The sequence below is a fragment of the Megascapheus bottae genome, chromosome 8 (genome assembly GCF_031878675.1).
Source record: "Megascapheus bottae isolate mThoBot1 chromosome 8, mThoBot2.hap1, whole genome shotgun sequence".
Lineage (NCBI taxonomy): Eukaryota > Metazoa > Chordata > Mammalia > Rodentia > Geomyidae > Megascapheus > Megascapheus bottae.
Window position 1 is genome coordinate 14,915,778 of NC_143516.1, and position 27,651 is coordinate 14,943,428.

Here is a 27,651-nt window from a genome sequence, read left to right on the forward strand (position 1 = left end):
ATGTGTAGATTAGAATACAAGCTCCTAAAATTTAGGCTTTTCTGAGTTACCATAATCCATGTTCATAATAAAATGTTTAATTTCTACTATAAATTTATGTGTGCTTGGGATTCCTCCAGAAAGTATTAACCCCTTATATCATGACAGGTTTTTTTTGTAACACCTCTGAAGAGTGTAGGAGGGGTTGGAGAGGAAGTGAAGCTCATTAGTACATTCAAGAAGTCTTGTGTGACCTTATACTCCTACCTTACTGAGAAGGCTGAGATCTGAGGATCAGAAAACAAAAACAAACAAAAGAACAAGCTGGTAGAACAGGTATGGTTCAAAGAGTATAGAACCATCTCTGACCATGAGACCCTGAGTTCAAGCCTCAGTACTGGTAAAAAACAAAAAACAAACACACCACCATGATAAAGCCTAATAACTAGCCAGACAAAACAATTACTTGCGATGGGATTGGGAAAAAACAAACAAACAAAAAACAGAATTAGAAGTGAAGCTTTCACTATGAAATCAGCTCTTAGGGTTCCTACAATACAGCTGGACTGGGGTGAGTAGAGTGTGTGTGTGTGTGTGTGTGTGTGTGCGTGCGCGCGCGCACGTGCATGTGTGGGTGTCCAAACAAACAGAAGCCTCCTCAAATTCCTTTACATTGCTTACAACAAAGAGAAGGAAAAGGCATCGCACCTTCCCTCATGGCTATATCAGTTAATGGCACAAAAATGAACTGGTGACCTAGCCAAGATAGATAAATAGCATGAGTCTTCGGAATGTTTTTCTACAGGGCAGGAAGTTTTCTGTAAGATTTCACCTCCGCACAAAGCTTCCAAAATCTGTGGTCTTGAGACTGGTGAGATAATTCTACGCAGTGCAGAGAAGACATTTAAACCAGACACTACGGAGCCAGGAGTGTGGCTTAGTGGTAGCATGCTCACCTAACATGTACGAAGACCTGGATTTGATTCCCTGGAACCACATACACAGAAAAAGCCAGAAGTGGTACTGTGGCTCAAGTGGCAGAGTAAAAAGTATTCAAGGACAGTGTGAAGACAGAGATCAGGCCCTGTGTTCAAGCCCTAGGACTGGGGGGCAGGAGGGGCAGGGGACAGACACTACTGCTACACGCAAACACTAAAGTAGACATATCTTGACTTTTGTGCAGAATAAAACTAGTTATAAAAGCAAATATTGCTGGAACTTCCATACTCCAATAAATAGTTCACCAAAAGTTATCTATCAAATTCTATTGTTGCTATCAAAATTAACATTGACGTGAAATGCCTTAAACACATTGAAAATAAAACGCTTATTGTGTGGAAAATGTAAAGAGAGCAAGTAGATTGCAGCTTGTATTTCGGATTCTAATGGTTGCCTCAGGAAGACAAACCCGAGTCTGTGGAGGTGGACTCTCTGGGTGATGGGGCAGCAGGTTGTTAAGCTTCAGGGAGCCAGTCTGAAAGCAGCAAGAATTGCCATTCACCTTTCCACACCAAGAGGGCTAGATTACACAGGCCTCTTTAGGCTTTTAACTGCTTTTACAAACAATTCCCAATGGCAAGTAATTACTCTGGGGGTAAAGGGTGGGGATGTGCTTGAGAAAAGAAATACAGCATTAGCTTTCCAGGTCAAAAGTGAGGAGCATTCGTTCATCTCTACTATTAGGTCAGGAATCAAGGACTAAATATCCTGTCTGACTTGGTGCTTAGCAAGACAGCTAGATAAGCATCAGTTCTCTTAACTCAGGCTCCCCCCACACACACCTCCCTGCAGACATCCCTTCTCTCACAAAGTGCACTCAGTGTATCCTGTGCTTTACGTGACCAGGAGCACCTAGATTTGAGGTGGCTTTGTCTTACCTGGCCCTCTTTAGAAGATTTACTAAATCCTTGTCTGAGTTTTGTTCCCAAAGCAGAATCCATGGCTAATCCTTTGCAAACACAAACAGATTTGTTATTATGTCAAAGTAGACCATTCTCGAAGGTATGGGGGGGTGATGGGGGAGGAATGATTGTAAAATCTCCACATTGCATCCTCAAGTCCCCTCTCTTTTTTTGGTAGCTATAAACAAATACCCACTTTCCCACTTAGTGTACTAATAAGGAAAATAGGGTCACCAAGTACATTTCCCTGTGCACCCCAGCTATTTGTGTACCCATGACCTGTGAACTGCTACTTCAACTATCCAACCACACGTATAATATGATCTTAATGTCCTTCCCTGCTATGGCTTCTTCTTCCCAAATGGGTTCCCAGTATAGTTCCTGTGTCCTCAGTTCTTTTCTAACTCTCAGAAAGGCCTTGACAGGCTTCATAGAAGGATAAGAATGACCCCTGAGGTGGAGGTGGTTAGAAATGGGAGGGTCGAAGAGCTTTGTCCTCTGGTTTTCAGCACATTGTATGGGGAAAGAGTCTCACAGAAATCTTTTGTAAGAAGAATTGAGCTTCCCCTGACCTCGTGGCTTCCTTTCCAATCATGCAGTGTTTTATGAAGAGGTGGCCACAAGGAAATTGTAAAGCAAACAGTCTCAGGATGCAGGAATAGAAAGAACTTACGATGTTCATTTTACCCGAAGAAATACATGGTTCCCTTGTGCCAATGACACGTTTAAAAAAATGATTTGCCAGACAATTCAATAGGTGAAGGCGGGGGAGGGGGCAGGAGAAGATGTTTAACTCTATAAAACCCCACTGGAGTCCAGAAAGAAAAACAAGACTCCCTGGCGCCATTATTCCTACCTGTAATCCCACCTACTCAAGAGGCAGAGATCAAGAGGATTATGGTTCAAGACCAACCCAAGAAAAATGGTCATGAGGCCCCATTTCAATCAGTAGCTGGGTATGGGTATGGACCCCTAATATTTCAGTGAAGGCAGAAAGTAAAATATTTAGAAGGATCATGGTCCAGGCCAGCTTAGGCAAAAAGATCCTAAATCAAAAATAACCAGAACAGGGGCCAGGAGTGTGGCCTAGTGGTAGAGTTCTTGCCTAGCATGAACGAAGCCATGGGCTCGATTTCTGTGCACCACATCCACAGAAAAAGCTGGCAGTGGTACAGTGGTTCAAGTGGTAGAGCGCTAGCCTTGAGAAAGCCCAAGGACAGTACCCAGGCCCCGAGTTCAAGCCCCAAAGCTAGCAAGAAAAAAAAGAAGCAGAGCAAAAAGAACTGGAAGTATGATTTCCTTTCTGAGCCATCAGAACTGCCCAACTCTCACAGATGTTTCGGAGGTGCTGGGTGCTAGAGCAGAAGGTGACACCAATGTCCACACAAGTGAGCCAGACTCTCAGTGTCTCACTGGCTCTCAGCACCCACCTTCCTGTGGCATCTGCCCTCTGCTCCCCCCTACACTCTAACTCATTTTTTCCCTCCATTTTAAAAATCACTGTTATTAAGGTGATGGACATAAGTCAGGCAGAGTACATTTCTTTTTGGATAATGTCACCTCACTCTCTTCATTTTTCCCTCCCAGCCCCATCCAAAACATTGTGTCCCATTGGTTTTTCAGTGCTTCTTCCCTTCTTAAAATCTAGCTCATCCTGAAAGTTCACCCTAAGCTCCTTCACTTCAGAAAGCTGCTGTCCCCCCAACCCCCACGACTGTCACCATGTCCACGAGGTCACCGGGAGATGTTGCTTCACTCTTGCATTCTCATAGGCTCTTGCTAGCCTAGCTAAATATTACATATGATTGTGGTCTGGACTTTCAGACTTTGAATGATCGATGGGTGTACGAAGCAGCTATGCATAATAATGTATGCTGACTGCACGGACTCTGGACTGCATTGCACATCCCCTCTGCCCTCTGGAGTTGGGGGTTTTCCTGAGCATGGTGGACTTTTGTACAGGACGCTGCGAGCTAACTTCTGTGATTGACACATGCACACACCTCACGGCTGTGTATTTGGAATGAAGTGTTAGACGTGGGAGGTTATCTTTTCTACAGACAGGAGAACACTGGACGCCAGAGGGTGAGGACAGTAGTTCACTGAGGTACATCTAGGTGTGGGCCCCTAGGGTTCTTGGGTTGAAAGTTTACCGGCATGAAGACGTGTGAGCCCTTCAAGAAGCAGAGCTTCACAGAAGACAATGGGGATCACCCTGGGAAGGAGTGAAGATATTCCCGAGGCCCCATCTTTCCTGAAAACTGTTATTTTAAAAAGGGGCAAGGCTGGCTCCTCCCCGCTGGCTTCCTGCCTCACATGGGCTAGCTCCCTCTTGAATGTTCAACCTCTACCACAATGACCTCGGCACCACTTCTGGCTTTCTCAATGAATGTGGTACCAAGAAACCCAGGTCTTGGTGCATGCTAGGCAAGCACTCTACCACTAGGCCCAACTCCCAACTACTTTTTTTTTTTTTGCCAGTCCTGGGCTTGAGCTCAGGTCCTGAGCACTGTCCTTGGACTTTCTCAAGGCTAGAGCTCTACCACTTGAGCCTCAGCACCACTTCCAGCTTTTTTGTATGTATGTGGTACCAAGGAATCGAACCCGGGTCTTTGTGCATGCTAGGCAAGCACTTTAACCACTAGGCAAAACTCCCAGTCCTCCCAACTACTTTTTAAACATTTTTGTCATGGAACTTGAACTCTGGGCCTGGGCGCTGTTCTTAAGCTCTTCAGCTCAATGCTACCACCCTATCCCTTGGGCCATAGTACCACTTCTGGTTTTCTGGTGGTTAATTGGATATGAGTCTCATGGACTTTAGTGGCTTTGGACTGTGATCCTCACATCTCAGCCTCCTGAGTAGCTAGGATTACATGTGTGAGCCACCGTGCCTGGCTTGCATTACTTTTTTTTTTTTGCCAGTCCTGGGCTTGAGCTCAGGTCCTGAGCACTGTTCTTGGACTTTTCTCAAGGCTAGAGCTCTACCACTTGAGCCACAGAACCACTGCCAGCTTTTTTCTATGTATGTGATACCGAGGAATCGAACCCAGGCCTTCGTGCATGTTAGGCAAGCACTCTACCACTAGGACAAACTCCTGGCCCCTACTTTTTTTTTTTTTTTTTTTTTTTTTGATGTGCTGCTGCTGTAGCAGAATAACCAGGGCTGGGTAATTTTTTTTTCTTTTTTGCCAGTCCTGGGCTTAAGCTCAGGGCCTGAGGACTGTCCTTGGACTTTCTCAAGGCTAGGGCTCTACCACTTGAGCCTCAGCACCACTTCTGGCTTTTTCTAAGTATATGGTACCAAGGAATTGAACCCGGGTCTTCAAGCTTGCTAGGCAAGCACTCTACCACTAGGCCAAACTCCCAGCCCGAGCTGGATAATTTATAAAGAAAAGATAATTATTTTTTATGTTTCTGGTAGCTGAGAAGTCCAAATTCAAGGGATCCATATTGAGGAAGGGTCTTCTTATTGTTACCCCATGGCAGAAGAGAGAAGAAAGAGGAAAAGTGTGGGGAGGAAAAGGGTAAGGGAGAGGGGTGGTATTTTACAAGGGAGAAAGAAGCTGGGTGCTATTATTCAGGAGGCTGAGATCTGAGGATCATGGTTCGAAACCAGCCAGGGTAAGAAAGTCTGTGAGATTCTAATCTCAGATTAACTACCAGAAAACCTGAGGTGGCACTGTGACTCAAGAGTATAGCCATGAGTGAAAGAGCTCAGGGATAGTGCCAAGGTCTTGAGTTCAAGTTCCACAACTGACTAAGATAGATGATATATAGATAGATAGATAGATAGATAGATAGATAGATAGATAGATAGATAGAATGGACAAAGAGGAAAGAAGGATGGCTAGCTAAGTCCAGAACCCACAGGGAAACCATCATTATATTTTAAAACTCAAGCATAATCTCCTTTGACCCCATGACCCACATTCTGGATGCACTGGAATGAAGCCTGGCCCCAGGACCTCACACAGCCCCACTCACGTGGCTTGGCTGTGCTCTGAGAGTTGGAGGATCCTGTTTGCAGCTTTCCCAGTCTGGTGGCCCCACACTTCTCGTGTCTCAGGGGTCACCCACACCCACAGTCTCAGTATGCACTGCCCTGGTAAGAACCGCGTGATGGCTTCACTTTTGCCCAATGTGGGCTACCTCCATAGAAGTTTCCTCCTAGGCCCTCAGGCTGTCAGCGTCCATCTGAAGATGAAGTGGGGACAACCCTGATGCCAGACCTCCTGTGGAATCGAGACCAGGCGGATGCTGGCCGAGGCCACGCTGGGCTTCACTGAAGCCCATTAGAGCCCTTACTGGGAAGGTGAAGGGATGCCACACCCCAGAATTCGGGGTGCAGGATCGTGAAATGCAAGGTAGTGAATTCTTCTGGTCAGAATTGTATCAAAGCCACTTCTGCACTAGCAGACATGTTTTACTCACTTGTTTGTTACAGTGACCCTGGGCATCTTAGTTCTGATTTCTCACGTATTCTTGTGCTTCTGTGACACAATTTCTAAGGCTGGCTTATTTCTTTTTCCTTTGGTGACACTGGAGTTTGAAGTTGGCTGAGCAGATGGTCTACTACTTGAGCCATATCCCTAGCAGCCCTTATTTTTCTCTGCAGTCATTCTTCTGTTAAGGTGTCACACTTTTACAGGAGGCTGATGGAGGGCCAAAGTCCTCCAACTCTGGGCCTTCTGAAGAGCTGAGATGCACAGCAGGTATGGCTTTTGGTTGTGGTGGAGGGTCTCACTTTTTGCCTAGGCTGGCCTCACAATTCTACTGCTCTCTACCTGCCAAGAACCTGGAACTACAGTCATGAGCTATGCACCCAGCCAGGCTGGATGTGTGTGTGTGTGTGTGTGTGTGTGTGTGTGTGTGTGTGTGCGCGCACCCCTGCAGGGTCTCTGTGCTGTTCCTGAGCTGTTTTGCCCATGGCTAATATTCCAACACTTGAATCACAGCTCCACTTGTGGCTATTTGCGCAATCTTCAGATCTCAGCCTCCCAAGTAGCTATTACAAGCATGAGCCCCAGGCTCTTGGCTGGATTTATTTTTGATGGTTATTTCTTTACTTTTGGAGGCTTTGAAGTCCAAGGTGAAGGAGCCTGCCTGCAGCCAATGGCAGGAAGGCCCTGGAGCCCTAATGGCAGAAAGGGCAACAAGTTTTGTGTGTGTGTGTGTGTGTGTGAAAGAGAGACAGAGAGGTGGGGAGAGATAAAGGAGAAAGAAAGAGACAGAAAAAGGAAGAGAGAGAACGAAAGAGAGAGAGAGAGAGAGAGGGGGGGGGAAAGGTGCACTCATTCTTTTATGCAAATCTCATTGTGGTAACCCACAACCAAAATAACAAGAGTCCACTTATGAGGGAAGAGTTCTGATTACACATTCAGCTCTTAGGTGCCCTACCTCCCAACACTATCATGCTTGGAATGAAGTTTTCAACACATGAATTTTAGGGGATACATTTGAATCAAGGCAGACACATTTGCAAATAGTCCATCATATTAACAGAGGTAATGCAAAGGAACAGATGACTGTGATTCTGATTCATACATAAGCTCGTTGTACAATGGTAATGGACATTTCTCCAAATCTTAAGTGTATTTTTGTTATTTTATTTTATTCACGTCATTTTATGTCTTAAAGTGGACAGAGAAAGTTTATTGAAGGTGAAAATATAGACTCTCCATAGAGAGGGGTTTCAAAGCAGGGAATCAAATGCAGCCTTCTTCATTTGCTATGTAAAAGCTCTTGTTCCTCAAGGGAGGAAACTCCTGTTTTGTGGCTGCACTCTATATGCATGCTGCTTTTCCTTGTTTTCCATCTCTTCTCAAGATTACTGCATTTAGAGATCTGGTGTTGTAGTGAGATCCAACTTTACACATTAACCAAGTTATCCAATCCTTGGCAAATAAGCTGTGACTTCAGATTTTAAGGAGTCCTTTCGCCTTTTTAAGTATTATCAGATATTCCCTTAGAGCAAGAACTCATAGTATTATTATAAAGTGGACACAAATCACTAAGCTTTAGAAATAGCTCGTTACTCCAAGTTTTGCCATACTTTTACTGTATAATTTAATACTTTGAGTTGTGTTTTTTTCGTGAAAACAGAACCCCATTTCAGGATTACACATTTGCTCACAGCTACAAAGAGAATGAACACAAAACTCAGAATCCTGCAAAGAGGCTGGAGGAGGAGGCAACACAACTCTATCTCTTTCCCCATTGAGACACAGCCACAACTGGCAGAGTCTGATTTAACTTCCTTGGAGCTCTGGAGCCTGTTGAATGCTGGGAATGTCTAGGGGAAAGCTTGGATGGTATAAAGGGCAGATAATTTCACCCAATTCAACTCTCAGCATGGTATCAAGCATGTATCCCACACCCAGTAGCAGTGTAGCAGGAAGCTTGGCATATGTTTCTAGACTCGGCTTGTGGAGAAGAGATCATGGCCCTTGTGGAGGAAATCTTGGCCCTTGAATATGAGGGACCTCTACTCTCACCATGGACTGTTGTTTCGTGACAGGCAATGAAGTAGCGGGCTATTACGCTTGTACCTCCATCCATTGCTGCAATCTCCTTTCCTGGTATGTGCTGGTGGCTCATTCCTATAATCTTAGATACTTAGGAGGTTGAAATCTGTCTGAGGATCGAAGTTTAAAGCCAGTCTGGAGAAGGAAAGGCTGTGAGACTCCTATCTCCAATTAGCCACCAGAAAACCACAAGTGGCTCCATGTGATACAACACTGGCCTTGAGGGAAAAACAAAACAAAAAACCCCCAAAAACAGAAAACAAAAAGAGTCAGGGGCTCCCCAACATCTTAATTTTTGTCTCTTGTTTCATTTGGGGAAGCAGACAATAGAAACTATGACCTCCAAACCAACTGTATATGCATAAAAACTGTAACATAAATGTGTCCGCCCTGGAAAAGACAGGCTCAGAAAAGACTTCAAATTTATAGTTCAGGTTGATGAATGGAACAGAGACAATCTACAACTACAACAACAATTTTTTTTCCAAAATCAGCAAATACTAGGGAAAGAAAAGAATTAATCTTCAGAGTCAGGGCACTCTTAGATTCCAAAGTCTAGTTTTCAAGGATAAAACCACAAGGCACAGAGAAAACTTTAAGCACATTTTATACATCAGATCTTATGATAACAAATTCTCTTAGTTTCTGTTTGCCTAGAAATGTCTTAAATTCTTCCTTATTTTGAAAGACAGTTTACCAGACAGAAGAACTCTTAGATGATTTTTTATTTTAATACTTTGAATATAGTCCCAGTTTCTTCTGGCCATGAAAGTTTCAGATGAAAAAACTGCTGGTTGCATTTTAACTGAGAATCTCTCATGTATTCGGTGAGTTGATTTCCTTTTGCTGTTTTTAAAGCTCTTTCTTTGTCTTTAAAAAGTTGAATTGTATTTTGGTGAGAGTATTCATGAGTTCATCTTGCTTGAAGTGATTGTACTTCTTAGATGTTTACAGTTGTACCTTTACTAAATTTGGAAATTTTAGAACACTAGGTTGTGAATAAAGGTGTGCAGAGAGAGAATTACTCTATAAATGGAAATATGCAAAAAATAAAAGTTAGTATTAAGAAAGCTTTAACTTGTAACTTCACATTTAGCTTTCTACGTAAGTCAAGAAACTAATAAGTTTAACAGAATGATTAGTTTAGGTTTCAGCATATAATATATAAAAACATAGCTTTATACTATAAACCACAAAAAGGTTTGGAAAAATGAATTGTCAAAGGGGCTCAGTTTGCTGTTAATGAAGATAAACTATTACAAATTCAAATTGATGTATGCAATGTTAGGATGAAAATAGCTGTAGAATATTTACAAATGAATAAGAACTTTCACTACAAACACCCCCACAACTGTACACAATGACTACACTAAAGAAGCCATATAAGAAACAAACAGCAAAATGATAGGTTATAATTTCCTATCAATTATTACCTTAAGCAAAACTGGATAAAACTTCAATCAAAAGAGAGACTGATAGATAAAATTTAATCTTACCAGGCGCTGGTGACTCATGCCTATAATCCTAGTTACTCAGAAGCCTGAGATCTGAGGATTGCAGTTCAAAGCCAGCTAGGGCACTAAAGTCTGTGAGATTCGTCTCCAGTTAACCACCAGAAAACCAGAAGTGGCACTGTGGCTCAAGAGGTAGCGTAGGTAGCCTTGAGCTGAAAAGCTCAGGGACAGCATCCAGGCCAGAGTTCAAGACCCACAACCAACAAAATAAATAAATAAAACAACCTAAATAAATGCAATATCTGAGAGACTGCCCTAAAATCCAAAAACACACAAGTTATATAACTTACAAATAGTTACAAAAAAGAACAGAAGTGGCCATAAATAGACTTTTATGGAGAAAAAGATAAGAGAAAAAGAAGGCTACTACATATTAATAAAAGATTCAGGACAGTAAGATATATCTGTTAAAATCTATTGACAGACCTTTAAAATATATAAAGCAACAATGAATGTGAAGGCAGAAATAAGCAGTTGTACAATAATAGCTGGGAACCTTAATTCCCCTCTGCAAATAATGGCTAATACCACACAGAAATAAAAAAAATAGAGGACAGCACAATATGCACATAGAATATTTTATCTAATGTCATACACATTCTTGTCACATGCACATGGAGCATTTTCCATAATGACTGTGTTAGATCACAAATTGCCTGAACAAATTTAAAAAGGTAGACATTATACAAATGATTTTTTCAGATTAAAAAAGAAAAACCCATCAAGTTAGAAATCACTATCACTAGCCAGCTCCTCATGCTTCACATCTGTAAGCACAAAATACTAATTCACATACTGAGATCCAGAGAATTAAAGTTCAAAACCAGACCAGGAAGACAGGTCTGCTCTACTCGATCTCCAAAATAATTAAGAGGAAGCTGGGCTGGAGGTACGGCTCAAGTAGTAGAGTAATTGCCGAGAAAGCAGGGCAAAATTGAAACTGGAAAATTTGCAATTTGTGAAAGTTAAACCACATTCTTAAATAACCAGTACAACAAAGAAGTCACACAGAAGGTATAAAATTCTTAAAGATGGGGGCCGGGAGTTTGGCCTAGTGGCAGAGTATTTGCCTAGCATGCACCAAGACCCAGGTTTGATTCCTTGGTAACACATACGTAGAAAAAGCTGGAAGTGGTGCTGTGGTTCAAGTGGTAGAGCTATAAGAAAGTGGTAGCCTTGAGGAAGCTCAAGGACTGTGTTCAGGCCCTGAGTTCAAGCTCCAAGGCTGGCAACGATAATAATAATAATAATAATATTTAGAGATGAATTAAAGTGACACTTGACAGGCCTTTTCCTCAACTCACATTTAACAACAGTTATACTAGGAATTATAAGAAACTTCAGCTTGTTTTCTCCTAGCTAAGTGGTACTGGGAGTTAGACCCATTGCCCTAAGCACACAGGCAAAAGTTGAGCTATTAATCTAGCACCTAGTCACATGGTGAGAAAGGACACAACAACCCTGCAATCACACAGTTATGCTGACACCCAAAATATTTAAACTACAATGACTGCCCATGATTAAAACTTCCAACGACTTGGGTTCAGTTGTGCAACTCAAAATGCAGAAATATGAAAAAAAATGAGACAACGTACCTCATCCAGAAGGCAACAAGTTGAGAGCAATGGATACTCAGGATAGACAGGTAGATAAAATCCCTGACAAAGATTTCAAAGAGCAATTATAAGAATGATCAAGGAGCCAGTAATCCTAGCTACTCAAGAGGCTGTGACTTGGAGGATCATTTTTCAAAGCCAATTTAGGCAGAAATGTCTATGAGACTCCGTCTCCAATTAACTAGCAAAAAATGGTAGAGCATGAGCTATAAACAAGCAAACCAAGCAAGAGTGCAAAGCATTGAATTCAAGCCCCAGAACTGGGAAAACAAAACACCCAACAACCAGTGAAATTAAAGAAGACATCTATAAACACATGAATGAATTAAAAGACAATACAAATAAACAGCTGAATAAAAAATAAGGAGGTGCTGGACACGGTGGCTCATGCCTATAATCCTAACTACTCAGGAGGCTGAAGTCTGAGGAACTCGGTTCAAAGCCAGCCCTGCCACTAAAGTCCATGAGAGTATTATCTCCAATTAACCACCAGAAAAGCAGAAGTGGTACTGTTGCTCAAGGGGCAGGACAACAGCCTTAAGCTGAAGACAGCTCAAGGGGACAGCAGCCAGGCCCAGAATTCAAGTCCCACCACCGACAAAAAAAGAAAATTCAGGGCAAGAAAGATAAATTTAGTAAAGATAAGAAAATTGTGAAGACAAAATCTGGAAATGAGAAGTCAAACAATGCAATTAAACATGTCAATTGAAATCCTATGCAGTGGCCTGGATCAAATTGAAGACAGAATATTAGCTCCTGCAGACAAGGTATATGAATTAGAACATTCAGATAGTGATAAAGAGAGGAAAAGAAATACTAATGGGGCCTGTAAGCCCTCTGAGACACTATTAAAAGGCCAAACTTACAAACCATAGGAGAAAGAAAAGGTACAAATTAAAGGACTACACTAGAAAATATATTAAATAAAAATAATAGTGAGAAATTTCCCAAATCCAGAAACACAGTTATTCAGGCACATGAGTCTTTAGGATACTCAAAATACAAACTTACAAATGAGGCTTTCAGAGGAGTATTTTAATTAAAACATTTAATATACACAATTTAAAAAGAACATTGAATGCTGTAATGGAGATATAACAATTTCAACAGGAACTCTAAAAGCAAGAAAGGCGTGGAAAAATACGTTCTAAACTCTGAAAGAAAATAACTGTCAATCTAGGATATCATATCCAGGAAATCTGCTATTAAAACTGAAGAAGTAAAAATATTGCATGATAAACAAAACCAAAAAGGAATGGTGACACTAAATCTTCACTACAGAATAGCACCGACAAAATCATTTTGCTAGGCACGGTGGCTCATGCCTGTAATTCTAGCCTCTCAGGAGACTGGGATCTGAGAATTGCAGTTCAAAGCCAGCCCAGGCACTACAAAGCCGATTGACTCTTATCTTCAATTAATCTCTAGGAAATGGAAAGTGGGGCTGTGACTCAAGGGTCGGGCAGTATCCTTGAGCTGAAGAGCTCAGGGACAGCACCCAGGCCCATAGTTCAAGCCCCATGAAAAAAAGCAAAAGCAATCATTTTGCACAGAAGAAGACGATAAATGCAACCTGGGAAATACAAGGAAGAAAAATTCCCACCAGACTAGTCAATTAATAAATGAGGATTGGGAAAGCAAAATATATTACAAAACCAAAAAAATGATATGAAATGTATAGCTTCCAATTTTAAAACTGAATATGATTGGCCTTTATTCTCCAAATCAGAAGACACAGACTGGCAAGTTGTCTTTAAGAAACAAAACTAACCTATTTGTTTCCTACAAGAAACATACAGGCTTAGAGTAAAAGGATAGAAGAAGGTTTTCCAAGAAAATGGAGCTTGAAAGTAAGCACAGGCACATTCATATCTGACAACACAGACTTCAAAGAAAGATTTTTAAAGAGACAAAGATAGTGACTTCATATTGATAAAGGGAACAACTTAACAGAAAGAGATAACTGTAAACATATACAAACAAATGCTGACACACCTAATTAAAATTAAAAAAAAAAACTTTACTGAACATAAAAGCACAGATAGACCCCAGACAGTAACACTTCATGACTCCAATATCCTGTTCTCACTGACAGAACATCTAGACAAAAGTTGAAAAAAAATCAGAATTAAATGACACTGAAGGCAAAACTGACTTAATAGACAACTACAAAATATATTGCCCAACAGCTGGACACTATACATTATTTTCAGCAGTCCGTGAAATTTTCTAAAGATATTTTACAGCATAAAACAAATCTTACAAAATGTAAGAAAATTTAAATGCTCCCACTAGTCTATCATACCTCAGTGGATTAAAACTGGAAAGAAATGACAAAACACGCTTAACACAGAGACCGGACTGTTGAATGATCCATGGATCACTGAAGAAGTAGGAAAACTTTTTAAAATCTTGGAACCAAATGCAAATGAAAAATGATTCTTCAAAAACAATAAGACTGATAAGCCCTTTGCCAAGGTAAGAGTTTATAAAAAATTAGAAACAAAGATGAAAGGAGGAAGTGTTATCACACTATTATTATATTAGATTGGCAAAATTAATACTGTGAAAATGTCTATACAATGTTACCAAAAAGAACCCACAGACCCAATGCAATTCCTATCAAAACCCCATTATCTTTTTTCACTGAAACTTCATATGGAAGCATGAAAAACCTAGTGCAAAGCGAGTGTGATCCGAGCTCCTCAGGAAGCTGAGCCCTGAGGATCATGGTTTGCAGCCAGCCCAGGCAGGAAAGTCTGAGATACTCTTACCTCCAATAAACCACCAGAAAACTGGAAATAGTGATGTGGTTCAAGTGGTAGAGTGCTAGCCTTGAGCACCAAGAGGCTCAGGGACAGTGCCCAGGCCCTGAGTTCAAGCCCTAGGACCACCAGCTCTCCTCCCCTCAAAAAAAAGAAAAAGTTTTAAGAAGGAAGGAGAGTGAGGGAAGAAGAGTAATAGAACGGGTAAATTTGATCAAAGTACATGATATGAATGTATGGACATTTCATAAGGAAACCACTTGTGCAATGAATGTATGTTAATGTATTTTTGCAAAGATTCCCTCCACTTACTAATGCAGTTTAATAAAGAGAGACAGCTGGTTTACTAGCTGCATGTCTTAGTGAAATAATGGAGGCTTTTTCCAGCGTCAGTTTCTCTTTCCATAAAATACAGAGAAAATTATTTTAAGACTATTGAGAATTGTGCACAGTGGATCAGACACATGGTCAGTATCTCATGCTGGTTATGTCTTGCTACTATGGTGAAACAAATATTTCTAGAAAGGAAACTCTTCTTCAACACAGCACTGACACATGGTTTTGACCACTTTTCAGTTGTAGTGGACTGGAATCCTGGTTCTAGACTTCTGTTGTTATAATTGGATATAACTTTGCCCATGAACAACATGGAGTAATCCTGATGAATTAAGAAATATTACTTCTAGGAAAACAGGCTCTAACCTCAAACAAACCCACATGTCTTATGGATCCAAAAGCAACATTGGCGGGCATCTTGGTTTTGTCTGCAACTGGAGAGTCCCAAGGCCAGCAGTGGCACCCTCTGACCTATTCCCGGAAACTCACTTGGCCTGGTTGAGCCCTCCTTCCTGTTTCCCATGGTCCTGCTCTGTAGCAAAGCACCCACAGCACTGGTCACAGTTGGTTCCTTTTTAGGATTTGCCTGAGTCTTATCCTGCAGGGGGAAGGGGGAGAGAGAGAGAGAGAGAGGAGGAGGGAGGGAGGGAGGGAGGGAGGGAGGGAGGGAGAGAGAGAGAGAGAGAGAGAGAGAGAGAGAGAGAGAGAGAGAGAGAGAGAGAGAGAGAGAGAGAGAGAGAGAGAGAGAGAGAGAGAGAAGAGAGTGTTATAACCTCCAGTACTATGAAGAAGGAAAAGTTGCTTGGACTTCCAGCCTCAGATTAGTGTGAGCTGCAGGGATCCTGCACCCAGAGGCAGGGTCTTTCACACATCCTGTACCTCAGTTAGCTGGGGTCCTGGCCATACTGGTGACCAAAGCCGTAACTGGAATTTGGAGCCTGCATACCATAATCCACTCTTGGGATTAGGGTTAGTATATTTGTCCTATGAAATTGTGTGGAGACATTAAAAAAAAATCACATGTTGTCAATTAGGACATAGTTATGGAACACTGAAATTTTTTCATTATACCTACTATCATGAACAAAGAAGAAAAACAGACACTGGCAGGCTATAAATGGTTTGGGGATGGAATTACAATATGCCCAGGGCACCCTCATAACTGCAGAGAACCAGCAGAATGGTTAGATGAACACAGTCTGTGGATGTGCCAATGTGATGAACACCCTATACTCTGGATGGGAATTCTCACAAGGACACAAATGGCTGTGAGATTAGAGAAAGGAGAGCCATCCAAACCAAGAACACTATGTTTAAAATATTTTTATTTTTGGTCTATTGTGGGACTTGACCTCAGGACCTGGGTGCTGTCCCTGAGCTCGTCACCTCAAGGCTAGCGCTAGCACTTTGACCCACAGCACCACTTCTCATTTTCTGGTGGTTAATTGGAGATAAGAGTCTGACCGTCTTTCCTGCCCAAGATAACTTGGAACTGTGATCCTCAGATCTTAGCCTCCTGAGTAGGTAGAATTACAGGCATGAGCCACCAGTACCTAGCTAAGAAAGCTATTTTTAGAGCTCCATATTTGTCTCTTTTGGTTAAGGATGACACATTTTTTTTCAAAGCAGATTATGTTTAAAATAAAAACACATTTTGGCTGGGCCATGAACAGGCCCTTTAAGATTGAAGTATCCTTGATTTCTGAATAAGCTTCACTATTAGGCCCCAGACTGGTGGGCACTGGCCGAGGACAGCAAACACTGCCGCTCAGACAGATCGGACAACGAGTAAAGGAATTCAGAGAGTGCTCTCTTGTGTTCCCAGTCACCACTTAATTCTGGAGAACAAGCAGAGGAATGAAGCCAAATCCCTGGTTAAATTCGGGCCAGCCAACTGGCCTTCTTCAGGAATTAAAAAACACTTCCATTCATGGCTTCCTTGTGCCCTCTTTGGCCCCAGCTAGTGCCCACTAACTTTATGGACTAGTTAGAAGAGCCATTTGCAGAAATAGAACTTGTCTTCTACTACTGTCCAAGGTGGAAAAAGAGTTGCATTTAAACCTAGAGTGAATTCCAGTTCTCTCAAGGGAGTCTCATAGTCCTGCAAAAGTTTGATGCCCCTACCAAAAAGAACAGGGCTGCTGGAGTGAGGAAAAGGAGGCCATGTTGTGACAGACAGGTAAGAGGAGTCCTTGGAGCCCTTTTGTTCTTGAAGCCTCCCCTTCTTCCTTCTTCTTTTCTTTTTTGTCAGTGGTGGGACTTGAACTCTGGGCCTGGGCACTGTCCCTAAGCTCTTCAGCTCAAGGCTACCACTGCCCTACTCCTTCAGCCACAGCACCACTTCCAGTTTTCTGGTGGTTAATTAGAGATAAGAGTCTCATGGACTTTCCCATGCTCGAGCAGGCGTTGAACCATGATCCTCAGATCTCAGCCCCCTGAGTAGCTAGAATTAGAGGTATGAGCCACCTGGCCCATATAGAAGCCTCCTTCCAACAGCTCTCATCCCCTGACAACTCAGCAAGGTACACATACTCCACAGCAAAATGAATCCCAGAGAATTCACCTACAAATCAGAAACTGGACTGCTGCAAGTCAAGCCCTGACTACTGATGAAGGAATCCTAGCTGTTTAGACTGAAACTATTTTCTACCTTACTTCATGGGGAAAGAGTAAATCTCTAAAATTCTATTTATCCTCACCTTCCAGTACACATATATCCTCCATGCACTTGTGTTCCTTTATCTACATTTACAGCACAGGCTGCTCATCCCTAATCCCCAAATCTGTAATCAGAAAGACTCCTAAATTAGAAACTTTGAACACCAACAGGAGGCTGTAAGTGGAAACAACATTCTGTACCCGATCTCCCCTCCACTCTCCTGTTAGCCCTCTTACCCCAGACCTTCATTCTTTCCTTGCTGATAGTCCATAATCCATCTTGATAATAATAATAAAAAAAAAACTGTTCCAGGTTTCAAGGTTGAAACCTTCTATCTTCCCTACAGGATAATGCTGGAGGCCATTCACAAACAACTGGATATTTGGGGCATCGTGGTGTATACCTGGAACCCTAACACTTGCAAAGTGGAAGCAAAAGGATCATGAATTCCAGACTAGCTGCCTAGTGAGCCTCAGCAGATAGACAAGCAAACAAGCAAAGCAAAACAAACAAGCATGAACACAAAGAGCAAGACAGAAATCCAAGTTAACCATCCTGCACAGCCCAGCACGAGGAAAGGGCAGAATGACAGGACTCTGGGACTTTCTAGTTCCTACTTCTGGCCTTTCAGACCTAACTATCTTCAGACTTTTCCCCTCCAACCTTTAGCTTAAATGGAAGCTCATCTAGCTCCCCCGTCCCCTTTGCCGACCCATCTCATCACTCTCTCCAAGACATGCCCAACTCTAGGTGGGCCAAGCCCTGTTCCTCTCTGGGCTGCCCAGCTCACTTCCATACTTAACCGAAGTCACCAGGTACACTACCTAGCAGCCACAGGGGCTTCTTTCTTCCCAGCTCTCCCACACATGACAACCAAACCACCCTCCTTCTGAGTTGTCTCCACGTGCCTTTCTTTGACAGTACTGGGGTTTGAATGCAGGGCTTCCTACTTATTCAGCGGGTGCTTTTCAATGTGAGTCACACCTTTAGTCCAAAGTTCTCAAGTTCATATTGCAGATCAATTAAGTACCATGCAGTATCTGATTGTCAGTAGATGTTCAATAGCTCCCTCCCAGAGCCTGGATCCAGTGTCTGTGGTGGAAAATTCCCACATCCATTAGATACGGGATTTCAGGGAAAGCTTTCTAAACATGCTGTGTACTGTTCAAATATTGAGACCAATTTAATCCTTCTCTAGGTGCTGGCTGTATTTCTGAAGTTAATGGTTCTCATTAACTATACCGTGAGTTATGTGCCCTGGGCTGTTTGCTCAGCTCGGGTTCTTTTTCTGATGGCAAAGCTATCATTATCCAGCTCAGATGGACATTTTGTACCCATATGTAAGACCTATTTGCATTTATTCACATACCGCCATTTACCTGCTGCTTCCGTGCCTTTAAATAGAAAGGCAGAAGACCCTCCTCTCTAGCGGAACATAACCCTGTGGGGTGTCTTTTTAGCTGGAACAGGACAATTCTTATCCAGGTGGCTTGGGCTCATAATAAGTCCTGGATAAACAGGATTTTAGCATAATGCTACCTAAGTACTTTTGTATATTACAGTCACCCTAAGATGCTTTCGATACTTCAGTGGCATTTTTTTTTCTGTGACAGTACAGTTTTTTTTTCAGTGACAGTAATATTTTTCCCTGCCTTCTAGAAAGCACACACTGGAACAGATGATTCTGTGGAGGGAGTGATAACGATCAATTTCCTTACACATAGCAAGATAGACCCTTACATTCCCAGGTAAATTCTACCTGCTTGCCCCAGGCATGCCAAGGACACAAAGCCAGTATGGGAGGAGAGAGATTTACCTGAGCTCTGGCTGCCAATCTTGCTGCTGTCTGGGTCGGATCAAACACTCTGCGAGAAGACTGGTCTTTGCAGAAATTGATGTGTCGTGTGGCGGCGGTTTCATTAAACCTCCTCATGCAGTATGGGCATTGAATATAATCTGAATGCCAAGATTGCAACAAATAGCAATTACCATCTCAAAGACAACTCTGGAATCAACCATATGAAATGAGATTTGGAAGAGTCTGAACTCTGCCCCAACATTAAAGAATAAGGTCCCAACTTCCATTTGACACAGCCTGTTACAGAAAAGATGCGCTAGGGCACACATATGTGTGGGGAAGGGAAATCATTTTTAAGGCACTCCTCTCAAAAGAGTGCCCTAAGATCCTTCAGATCATAGACCCATTATACTTAGCATCACTTCTAATTACATGACTTTAGGGAATTGAATCCTTGTGTAAAGAAAGAAGTGGTATGGTATCCACTTAGCGAGCCCAAAGCCCTGAGTTCAAATGCCAGTACCCCATGGAAGAAAAAAACTTTAGTTAGCATGGAGCCAAAGGACAGAGAAGATCCAGAAACAAACAAACAAACAAAAACAAAATCTAGGTGTTGGGACAGGGTAAAATAGAAAGGCATGTAAAATGATAGGAGTTATAGAGGAGGTTTACTTTCAAAATGTAGGTTTGGGGTATGGAATTGGAAGCTACCATCATTCACACCAGCGTCTCAGGCCCTCTCTGGTCAGACACACATTAACCTTAGTTTTGTTTGGCTTTAGGCACCTTGAAGGGGTTACAACGTGGACTTATGTGAAGAAAAGAACCTCACAGAAAGGTTCTGAAAACGCATTCACGTTAACCTCACTTTAGATTAAGTTTGATTGGTACATAGTCAAAATTCTAACATGTATGTCTGGATGTTAAATGCAGTGGCGTCTTTAAAGGGAAGGGTTTTTGTTACCTTTGTCTTTAGCGGTTTGGAGACTTGTATCTGAACAAATCACTTTCTAAAATGAATACTGGTCACAGTATTCCCTGTGATTCACTGAATCACTAATTTAACACCTGAAATGAACCTGGCTCAGGCTCCACTCTGCACATGGTGAGTGATGTCTATGTAATCAAGGAGTGAGTTTTTTTTTTTAAATAAAGAAGTAAAAACTCACACAATGATAATGGAGGAGGATATTCTTAGGGGAGGAACACAAAGGCACAATGCCTATATGCCCCTGATTATATAAAAATGAACTCCAGGAATTGGAAATGAGGTAATTTCTTTGCTGCTGTTTTCTTTTTCATTTCTTTTTGTCTTGTTGGTTAATTTACCTGTCTTTGGGAAGGTAAGGGGGAGCACAGAAATGGAGGAGAAACGGTGAACAAAAACAGCAGTGGTACTCACCAGACCCTACTTTGAAAATAAACTATGCAACTTGTGGGTGCAGGTGGGAGAGAAAAACTGGGAGAGAGCGAGGGAAGGGGCGGCATTATCCAAAAAGAAATGTATTCACTACTTGACTTATTTTTCCTATATTCCCTCTGTACATCATCTTTATAATAATAAAAATATTTACAAGAAATAGAAACTAAAAATTGCACATGGTGGTAGATGTCTTGGAAAAAAACAATAACAACAACAGACAATCCTGAAACATGATAAAGGTTTAGATTCTGGGGCCTGCCTGACTGGTACTGAGCCCAAGTCTCTCCCTCACTTGTGTGCGCACTATGTGTGAATTGGGGCAAGTTCACACAACATCCTCAGTCCTCTATCTCCTTGGCACACCTAGGACCTTGATATCATCATAATCCACACAGGAGCTTGGCATAAAAGGAGAGGTGTTAGGAATATGAACTATTGCTATAAGCAAACAGGTTGGACCAGGTTGCTTCCAGCTACCAAACAGGAGTCCATATGCTCAGAGAAACTAAAGTAGAAAGTACCATGGTCATTCAAAACTTAGTTACGTGTTGCCAGAAAACATCTGGAATCTGGCACTCAGCTTGGTGATTTCCTCCGTTTTACCAGCTAGACACGAAATGTTGTTTCCACAATTCAGGTCAGACAAAGCCCCCAGATATGGCTGTGCTGAGGTGAACCTCATTTGGCCCAAGTTCTGCAAGCTTGACATTACATGATTACATGTCACGATGGAGACCAAGGTTCAGTTATGTCCCCTGCCAACAAGAATGTGTGTGCGCGCGTGCACGTGCGCGCGTGCACGTGCACGCGCGAGCTAGCAAGCGAGAGAGCTGCTGAGAGTTGTGGTACACATCTGTAATACGGTGCTCAGGAAGCTGAGATAAGAGGATCGTGAGTTTGAGGCCAGTATGAGTTACACAGCCAGACTCTATCTCAAATAGCAAAAATCAAACAAAACCTCTGAGATGACAATGCAACTGGACAATTACCACCTGGAGAATAAACAGCAGGATGAGGGAACAGTGTGTGTGTGTGGGGGGAGTCCTCATAAGAGCACAGCCAGGGAAGGTCCTGCAGATGCGTGGCTGGGCTTGCTGGTTGCATGTATACAGAATTTCAAATGCTAGGAGAATGGAAAAGTATTTTTCTGCAGCAATCATATGAACAGGGTATGACTGACTGAGCTTTGTGTTCTGTCCTCATCTCAGAAAATGCTTCTTCTTCCTCTATCAGTAATGCTGTTAAAACAAAACTACTGTTCTCGTTATTTCAAAGTAGATTTCAAAGCCTGACAAATGGATACTTAAAGGGAATGGTGTCCTGAAAAGCAAACATCATGTAAAATCTTCCTTCCTTCCCTTCCTTTCTTTTCTTGTTCTTTCCTTCCTTCCTTCCATCTTTCCTTCCTCCTTCCCACCATCCTTCCCTCCTCTCCTTCTTTCCTGCCCCACATATTCCATACTTCTCACCTCTTTTATGTTAGCTATTATTCAGATAAGGCCTTGCATTTTGCCCAAGGTTGGACTTAGATGGTGCTCCTCCTACCTATTGCCTCTCACGTTGCTAAGATGATAGGTGCATGCTACTACATCTGGCTTATTTTGAGACAGAGTCTGGCTAATTTGTTCTTTAGTCTCCTTTCAAATCGTAGTTCTCCCAATTTCTGTCTCCAAAGTAGTTGGGACGACCAGTATGAAACATGGAGTCTAGCCAAACATCATTTAAAATGCAAACATTGTGCTGAGACTCCTATGAAGTCATACAAAATGGCGGTCAAATTTCCAACACCTCACAGAAAATCCCAATCATAAATATTATGCATCACCATATAATACTACTATATGCCACACATACTGTACACCATTAAAACATTCTGGAAATCTGAATTATTTACAGGCAGCGATAAAGTCAGTAAGACCTAGAATAGATAAGTGTGTGTGTGTGTGTGTGTGTGTGTGTAAAAACCTGAGTCATGGAAAATAGGGACTCATGCAGGGGAGAAGAAAGGAAATTAATGATTTGCAAACTTAGGTCTATAAGGCCACATTATTTATAACCCTAGTTGTATATGCATATAAATTTTATAGTAATTTAGCCTAAAAATACAGGACCAATAAAAAAAATCCTTGCATAATCAAAATAATCAAATTGTGATGAAAATGAGCTGGTGGATATAATCATTTTACTTGTTGCATAAAATTATAGTTAAATGCACAGGAAAGAATTTAATTATAAAACTACATTTTAGCATAACATCTGAAAGGAAGAAAACTTAATTGAACACATAATGAGGCCTTGCAAAGGGAGTTCTTTTTTTTTTTAGAGAGGAACAACAATCGCCACATTTTAGATCCAACTTGGTAATGAGAGAAATGCACACAACACCGCATCTGACATGTTTTCAGTTATTCAATTAAAGAACCATAAGGTAGCCCTCATCCCTGTAGCTTCTGATGCTGAAATGAAGCCATTTCTCATAAAAGATGTATTTTATTCTGCACCAAAGTACATGTGTCTTGCTAAAATCACGGCCACTGATTTTCCTACTGAGTTGTCTAAGACAACACATTCTTTTAAGCTGCATTTTCATTAGTCATTGGTAAAAGGAAAGCAATTAGGAAAATTATTTTCTGGTGGTTCAGATAATTTTTTTAGATAATTCTTATAGGATGTTTCTAGCGCAGGTTTTATTTCTGTACGTTTTCTAATGAACTTGTTGGAAGAATAATTTATGCACACTAAAATGCATCTATTTTAATTATGCAGTTCAATGAGTCACCTGTCCATTTCTGTCATCACCCTAAATGCAATGTATTGGATTCCCATCACCCCCATTTCTACCAGCAGTGAACAATGGCTTCCTATTTACTCTACATCTCAGCCAACACTTGTGTCAGTCCTTAATTTCAGCCATTCAGGCAAAGTGGACAGTGTTCCTTCATTGTGGTTCTGATTTGCATGTCTCTGATGAAAATAATGATATTGAACATCTTTTCATGTACCTAAAGATTTTTTGTGATATGTCTGTTTAACAACCCCCCCCCCACACCTTTTGAACTGTGGTTTGAACTCAGGGCCTGGGCATGTCCCTCAGAGTTTTTGCTCAAGGCTGAGCTCTACCACTTGAGTCACAGCTCCATGACTTTTGCTGGTTAATTGCTGGGCTTTTCTGCCCAGGCTGGTGTAGAGCTGCAACTCTTAGATCTCAGTCTCCTGAGTAGCTAGGATTAAAGGTGTGAGTCACCAGTGCCTAGCCTCTCTTCTTTTTCTTACTAGATTGTCTTCTTATTGAGTGGTAAGATTCTTCACATGTTTTTGATGATCCCTTTATCAGAGAAATGTATTATAAATTTTCCCCCCAGTTCTTCCTGCCTTTCTAGTCTCTTAATAGTATTTTTCAAAACTGTAAAAGAAATGAGGCTCAAGTTAGCAAATATCTTACTCGTTTTTTGTTTGTTTATTTGAGACAGTCTTGATGTGTCGTTCAGGCCGACTGGCCTTAAATTCAGAATCCCTCTGCCTCCACCCTCCAAATGCTGAGATGACGGTGTGTAGTGCTATGCATGACTTACAAAATTCACTTATTTTTTAAAATGTTACTGAATGTTGCATCTTGCCATTATTTTTTATCTGTTTTTATTTATAGAAGTTTTGTAGTTTTGGCCCATAGGTCACTAAGCCTCTTCAAATTAATTTTTATAAGAATCCATGTTTGTGTTTCCCATAAGGATATCCAGTTTTCCTGAGATCATTGGCTGATAAGACTATCCAATCTTTTATGGAATTACTCTGGTTTATTTTAAAAAAATAAACCAGGACTGGGACTTTGGCCTGCGGGTAAGAGTGCTTGCCTAACATGCACGAAGACCCAGGTTGGATTCCTCAGTGCCAGATACATAGAAAAAAGCTGGAAGTGGTACTGTGGCCCAAGTGGTAGATTTCTAACCTTGAGAAAGTCCAAGGACAGTACTCAGGCCCTGAGTTCAGTCTCCACGACTTGCAAAAAAAATAAATAAATAAGTAAATAAAATAAAAAAAAAAAACAACAAACCAATTGTACATAGAGTGGAGAGGAGTATCTATTTTCTGGTCATTTGATACACCAGTACTAAATCGTCATGATTACTGTCAGGTATAAAAATTCTAAGTGTGTGCTTTATTTTCTAGAACAATCTTGACTCTTCCAGAAACTTTCAATTTCTGTATACATTTAGAACTAGCCAATGAAGAAAACTTGCAGGTATTTTCTCTAGGAATGAAGTTGAATCCACAGATCAAATTGGGCAGAGCTGACATCACAAAACGATATTAAGTCTCCTAAACTATTTTTTGGGGGCCCTCTTTATTTCCTTCTGTGCTTTTCATTCTATCAGTCCTCTACATGCCTTATTAAATATAGCTCTAAATATTTAATGTTTTTAAGTTATTGTAAGTGGTATTCTAAATTTCATTTCAAAATTGTCCCCCTATCCTGCCACCTTATTGAATTCACTTGAATTCTAATAGCCTTTTTTTTTGTAGTACCCTAGGATTCGTTTTTCCTCTATGAACTAAATGATCATGTTGTTTGTGTGTAAAAACATCTTTACCATTTGATCTCTCCAAACATTATGCCATATGTTCTATTTGTGTGTCTGTCTCTCCGTCTTGTTTGGTCTCTTCTACTGGGATTGTCTCTAGTAGTGAACAGTGGGTAAAAGATCAAAACATTTGAATGAACATCCTGCTCTTCCTGATGCTGATGAGACAGTGTTCTGCCTTCTCACCATTAAGTGTCATATAAATGATAGATTTTTGTATAGTTCCCATCTTTATGGTGAAAGTTCCCTTTTATTTCTACTTTGTTGAGAGTTTTCTTTCCTACGTTTTAAATATATATGGTGTACTTTGAGAAAGGCGTTTCCTCTCTTGAAATGATCTTTTTAAAAAAATTGATATTATGAACGATATTATCTTCCTTTTGCTTAATTTAGATTTTAATTTGTTCCTTGTCTAACATTTTAAGGAGAAACTTTAAGGTGATGAATTTAAACTTTTCTTTTCCCAATAGGAACATTTCAAGTATTAACTTTTCCTCTTTAGGTAATGTTTTCATTATTATTCAGTTAAAATACTTTCTAATTTACCATGTGAATTTTCTTTTTCTTAGTGTCACACATTACTCAGAAATGTCTTCTTATTTTTAAACTCAGAAAAAGATGTCAAATATGTATTTTTCTATAGTTTTAATGTAATTTTATTGGGGTTAGAGAACATAGTTGGTACGATTTGGTCCTCTGAAGTTTCTTGTGCCCAGCTTTGTGAATGTGTTACCTGTCCGCAGAACTGGTTGATGTGATTGCTCAAGTTTCCTATATCTTTACTGATTTTTTTTTTTCTGTGCATTTGATCAATTGCATTTGGTCAGTTGTGAGTGCCTGGGATTGTGCCTGAGCCACAGTGCCACTTCCCTTTTTCTAGTGGTTAATGGGAGATAAGAATCTCACGGACTTTTTAGTGCCCAGGCTGGCTTTGAACTGTGATCCTCAGATCTCAGACTCCTAAGTAGCTAGGATTACATGTGTGAGCCACTGACATTTACTTGGCCCAATACCAGAACAGTACTTGAGTGTTACAATTACTGTTTACATGTTTACTTATCTTTCCCCAGGCTTTTCACATCTGTCTTTAAGGTGTGTTGTATCTTGTGAAAAACAGTTGGCTTTTTATTATTATTTACCTTGCCAATCTCTCTTTTATCAACAGAAAGGGATTCACCTTCAGCAATACAAATGACAGTTTCCAGCTACCATTGAGCTGTTTGCCTTTATCCCATTCATTCTCTGATCTTTTTTCCCTTTTCCCAGGTCTTCTCTTCCGGGTTTGTATTTTCCCCCATTCGATCTGTTTTCTTATCTATACCTCAGTATGTTTGAGTGGTTCCTCTATAACCCTCAGACTGTCTTGGTTACAGTTATGATGGAGGGGAAGGATAGCCCTGGTTTGGCCTGGATGGATCTGGACCTGTCATCCTCTTCGTATCTGTTTCCTGAGTTGCTAGGATAATAAGCATGAGTCATTGTACCCACCCTCAACTGATTATTATTTTGTTGCTGAGAATTGAACTCAGGGCCTCATACTTGTTCAAATTGCTTATTCAATTGCTGCTCTACCATTTAAATCTTCAGCCCCTCAACTGACTTTTGCCAGTCTTGGGGTTTGAACTCTGGGCCTGGGCATTGTCTTTAAGCTTTTTTGCTCATGTCGAATGCCTACAAATTGAGCCACAGAACCATTCTTGGCTATTCTGGTGGGTACTTGGAGATAAGAGCCTCACTGACTTTCTTGCCTGTGCTAGCTTTGAACCACGATCTTGACATCTCAGCCTCTTCGTTGGATTCCAGGTATAAGCCACCAGCATTTGGCTTTAACCGACTTTTAAAATAAAAGTGTCAAGACTGGTAAACAAATGACAGTGAGAAAACAGTTAATTTATCTCTGAAAGAATTATTGAAGTCTTACCTTACAACACATACAAAAATTAATTCAAATGGATTCAAGACCTAGAGAGAAGACCTTAAAACTATGAAACAAAACAACACATAGGACAAGGGTCATTAGATTAGCGATTATTTTTAGATATGATACCAAAAGAATAAACTAAAACTTAAAAGGTTTGTATTTTAATTAAAGGCACAAAGAGAATCAAAAGACAGTAGTACCCAAGTTAGGAGAAAATATTTGCAAATCCTATATTTGAAAAGGGATTAACATTAATCTAATTAAGCCTCTAGCCCTACTTCTACTTTATAGAAAGACAGGCTAGAGAAGCAAGCTCAACATTGATGTGACTAAATAAGCAGTGGGGATGTGGGAAATGAGGCATTTTAAAGCATAAATAACCTGGTAGGGTAGAGACAACAGAAGGCCACATTCAAACCTTGCCTGGGTTTGGACTGTAGTCTAGGAGAGGGGAGGGAAAGGCAAGAGCTTTAAAAGACATTCTTAAGATAGCTGGGGGAAAATAGAAGTCTGTATTCCAAGTGTAATAATAGTGTTGTGGTGATACAGGAAAATGTACTTAAGGGATAGATTCTGAGGCAGTTAAAGATGAAGTGTGGTTGCGGTTGGAGACTTAACTTTAGGAATTTTGTGTG

The 27,651-nt window shown here is 41.0% G+C and overlaps 2 protein-coding genes across 3 annotated transcripts in view; both read right to left on the bottom strand.

Annotated features, from left to right (window-relative positions):
* Phactr2 (phosphatase and actin regulator 2) overlaps positions 1–27,651 on the bottom strand; it is a 381,904-nt gene that overhangs the window by 147,721 nt on the left and 206,532 nt on the right. The window lies entirely within an intron of this gene.
* The window catches only part of Zc2hc1b (zinc finger C2HC-type containing 1B), a 31,579-nt gene continuing 13,039 nt past the window's right edge, over positions 9,112–27,651 (bottom strand). The window contains exons 5-7 of one of the 2 annotated variants that reach the window (XM_090337629.1): positions 19,111–19,250; positions 15,125–15,233; positions 9,346–9,430 (exon numbers count right to left, since the gene is read on the bottom strand). In XM_090337629.1, coding sequence (XP_090193755.1) covers positions 9,426–9,430; positions 15,125–15,233; positions 19,111–19,250 — 254 coding nt within the window. In that variant the 3' untranslated portion in view covers positions 9,346–9,425. Of the gene's footprint in view, positions 9,431–15,124; positions 15,234–19,110; positions 19,251–27,651 lie in introns of both variants that reach the window. The other variant, XM_090337630.1, reaches the window with a different exon arrangement.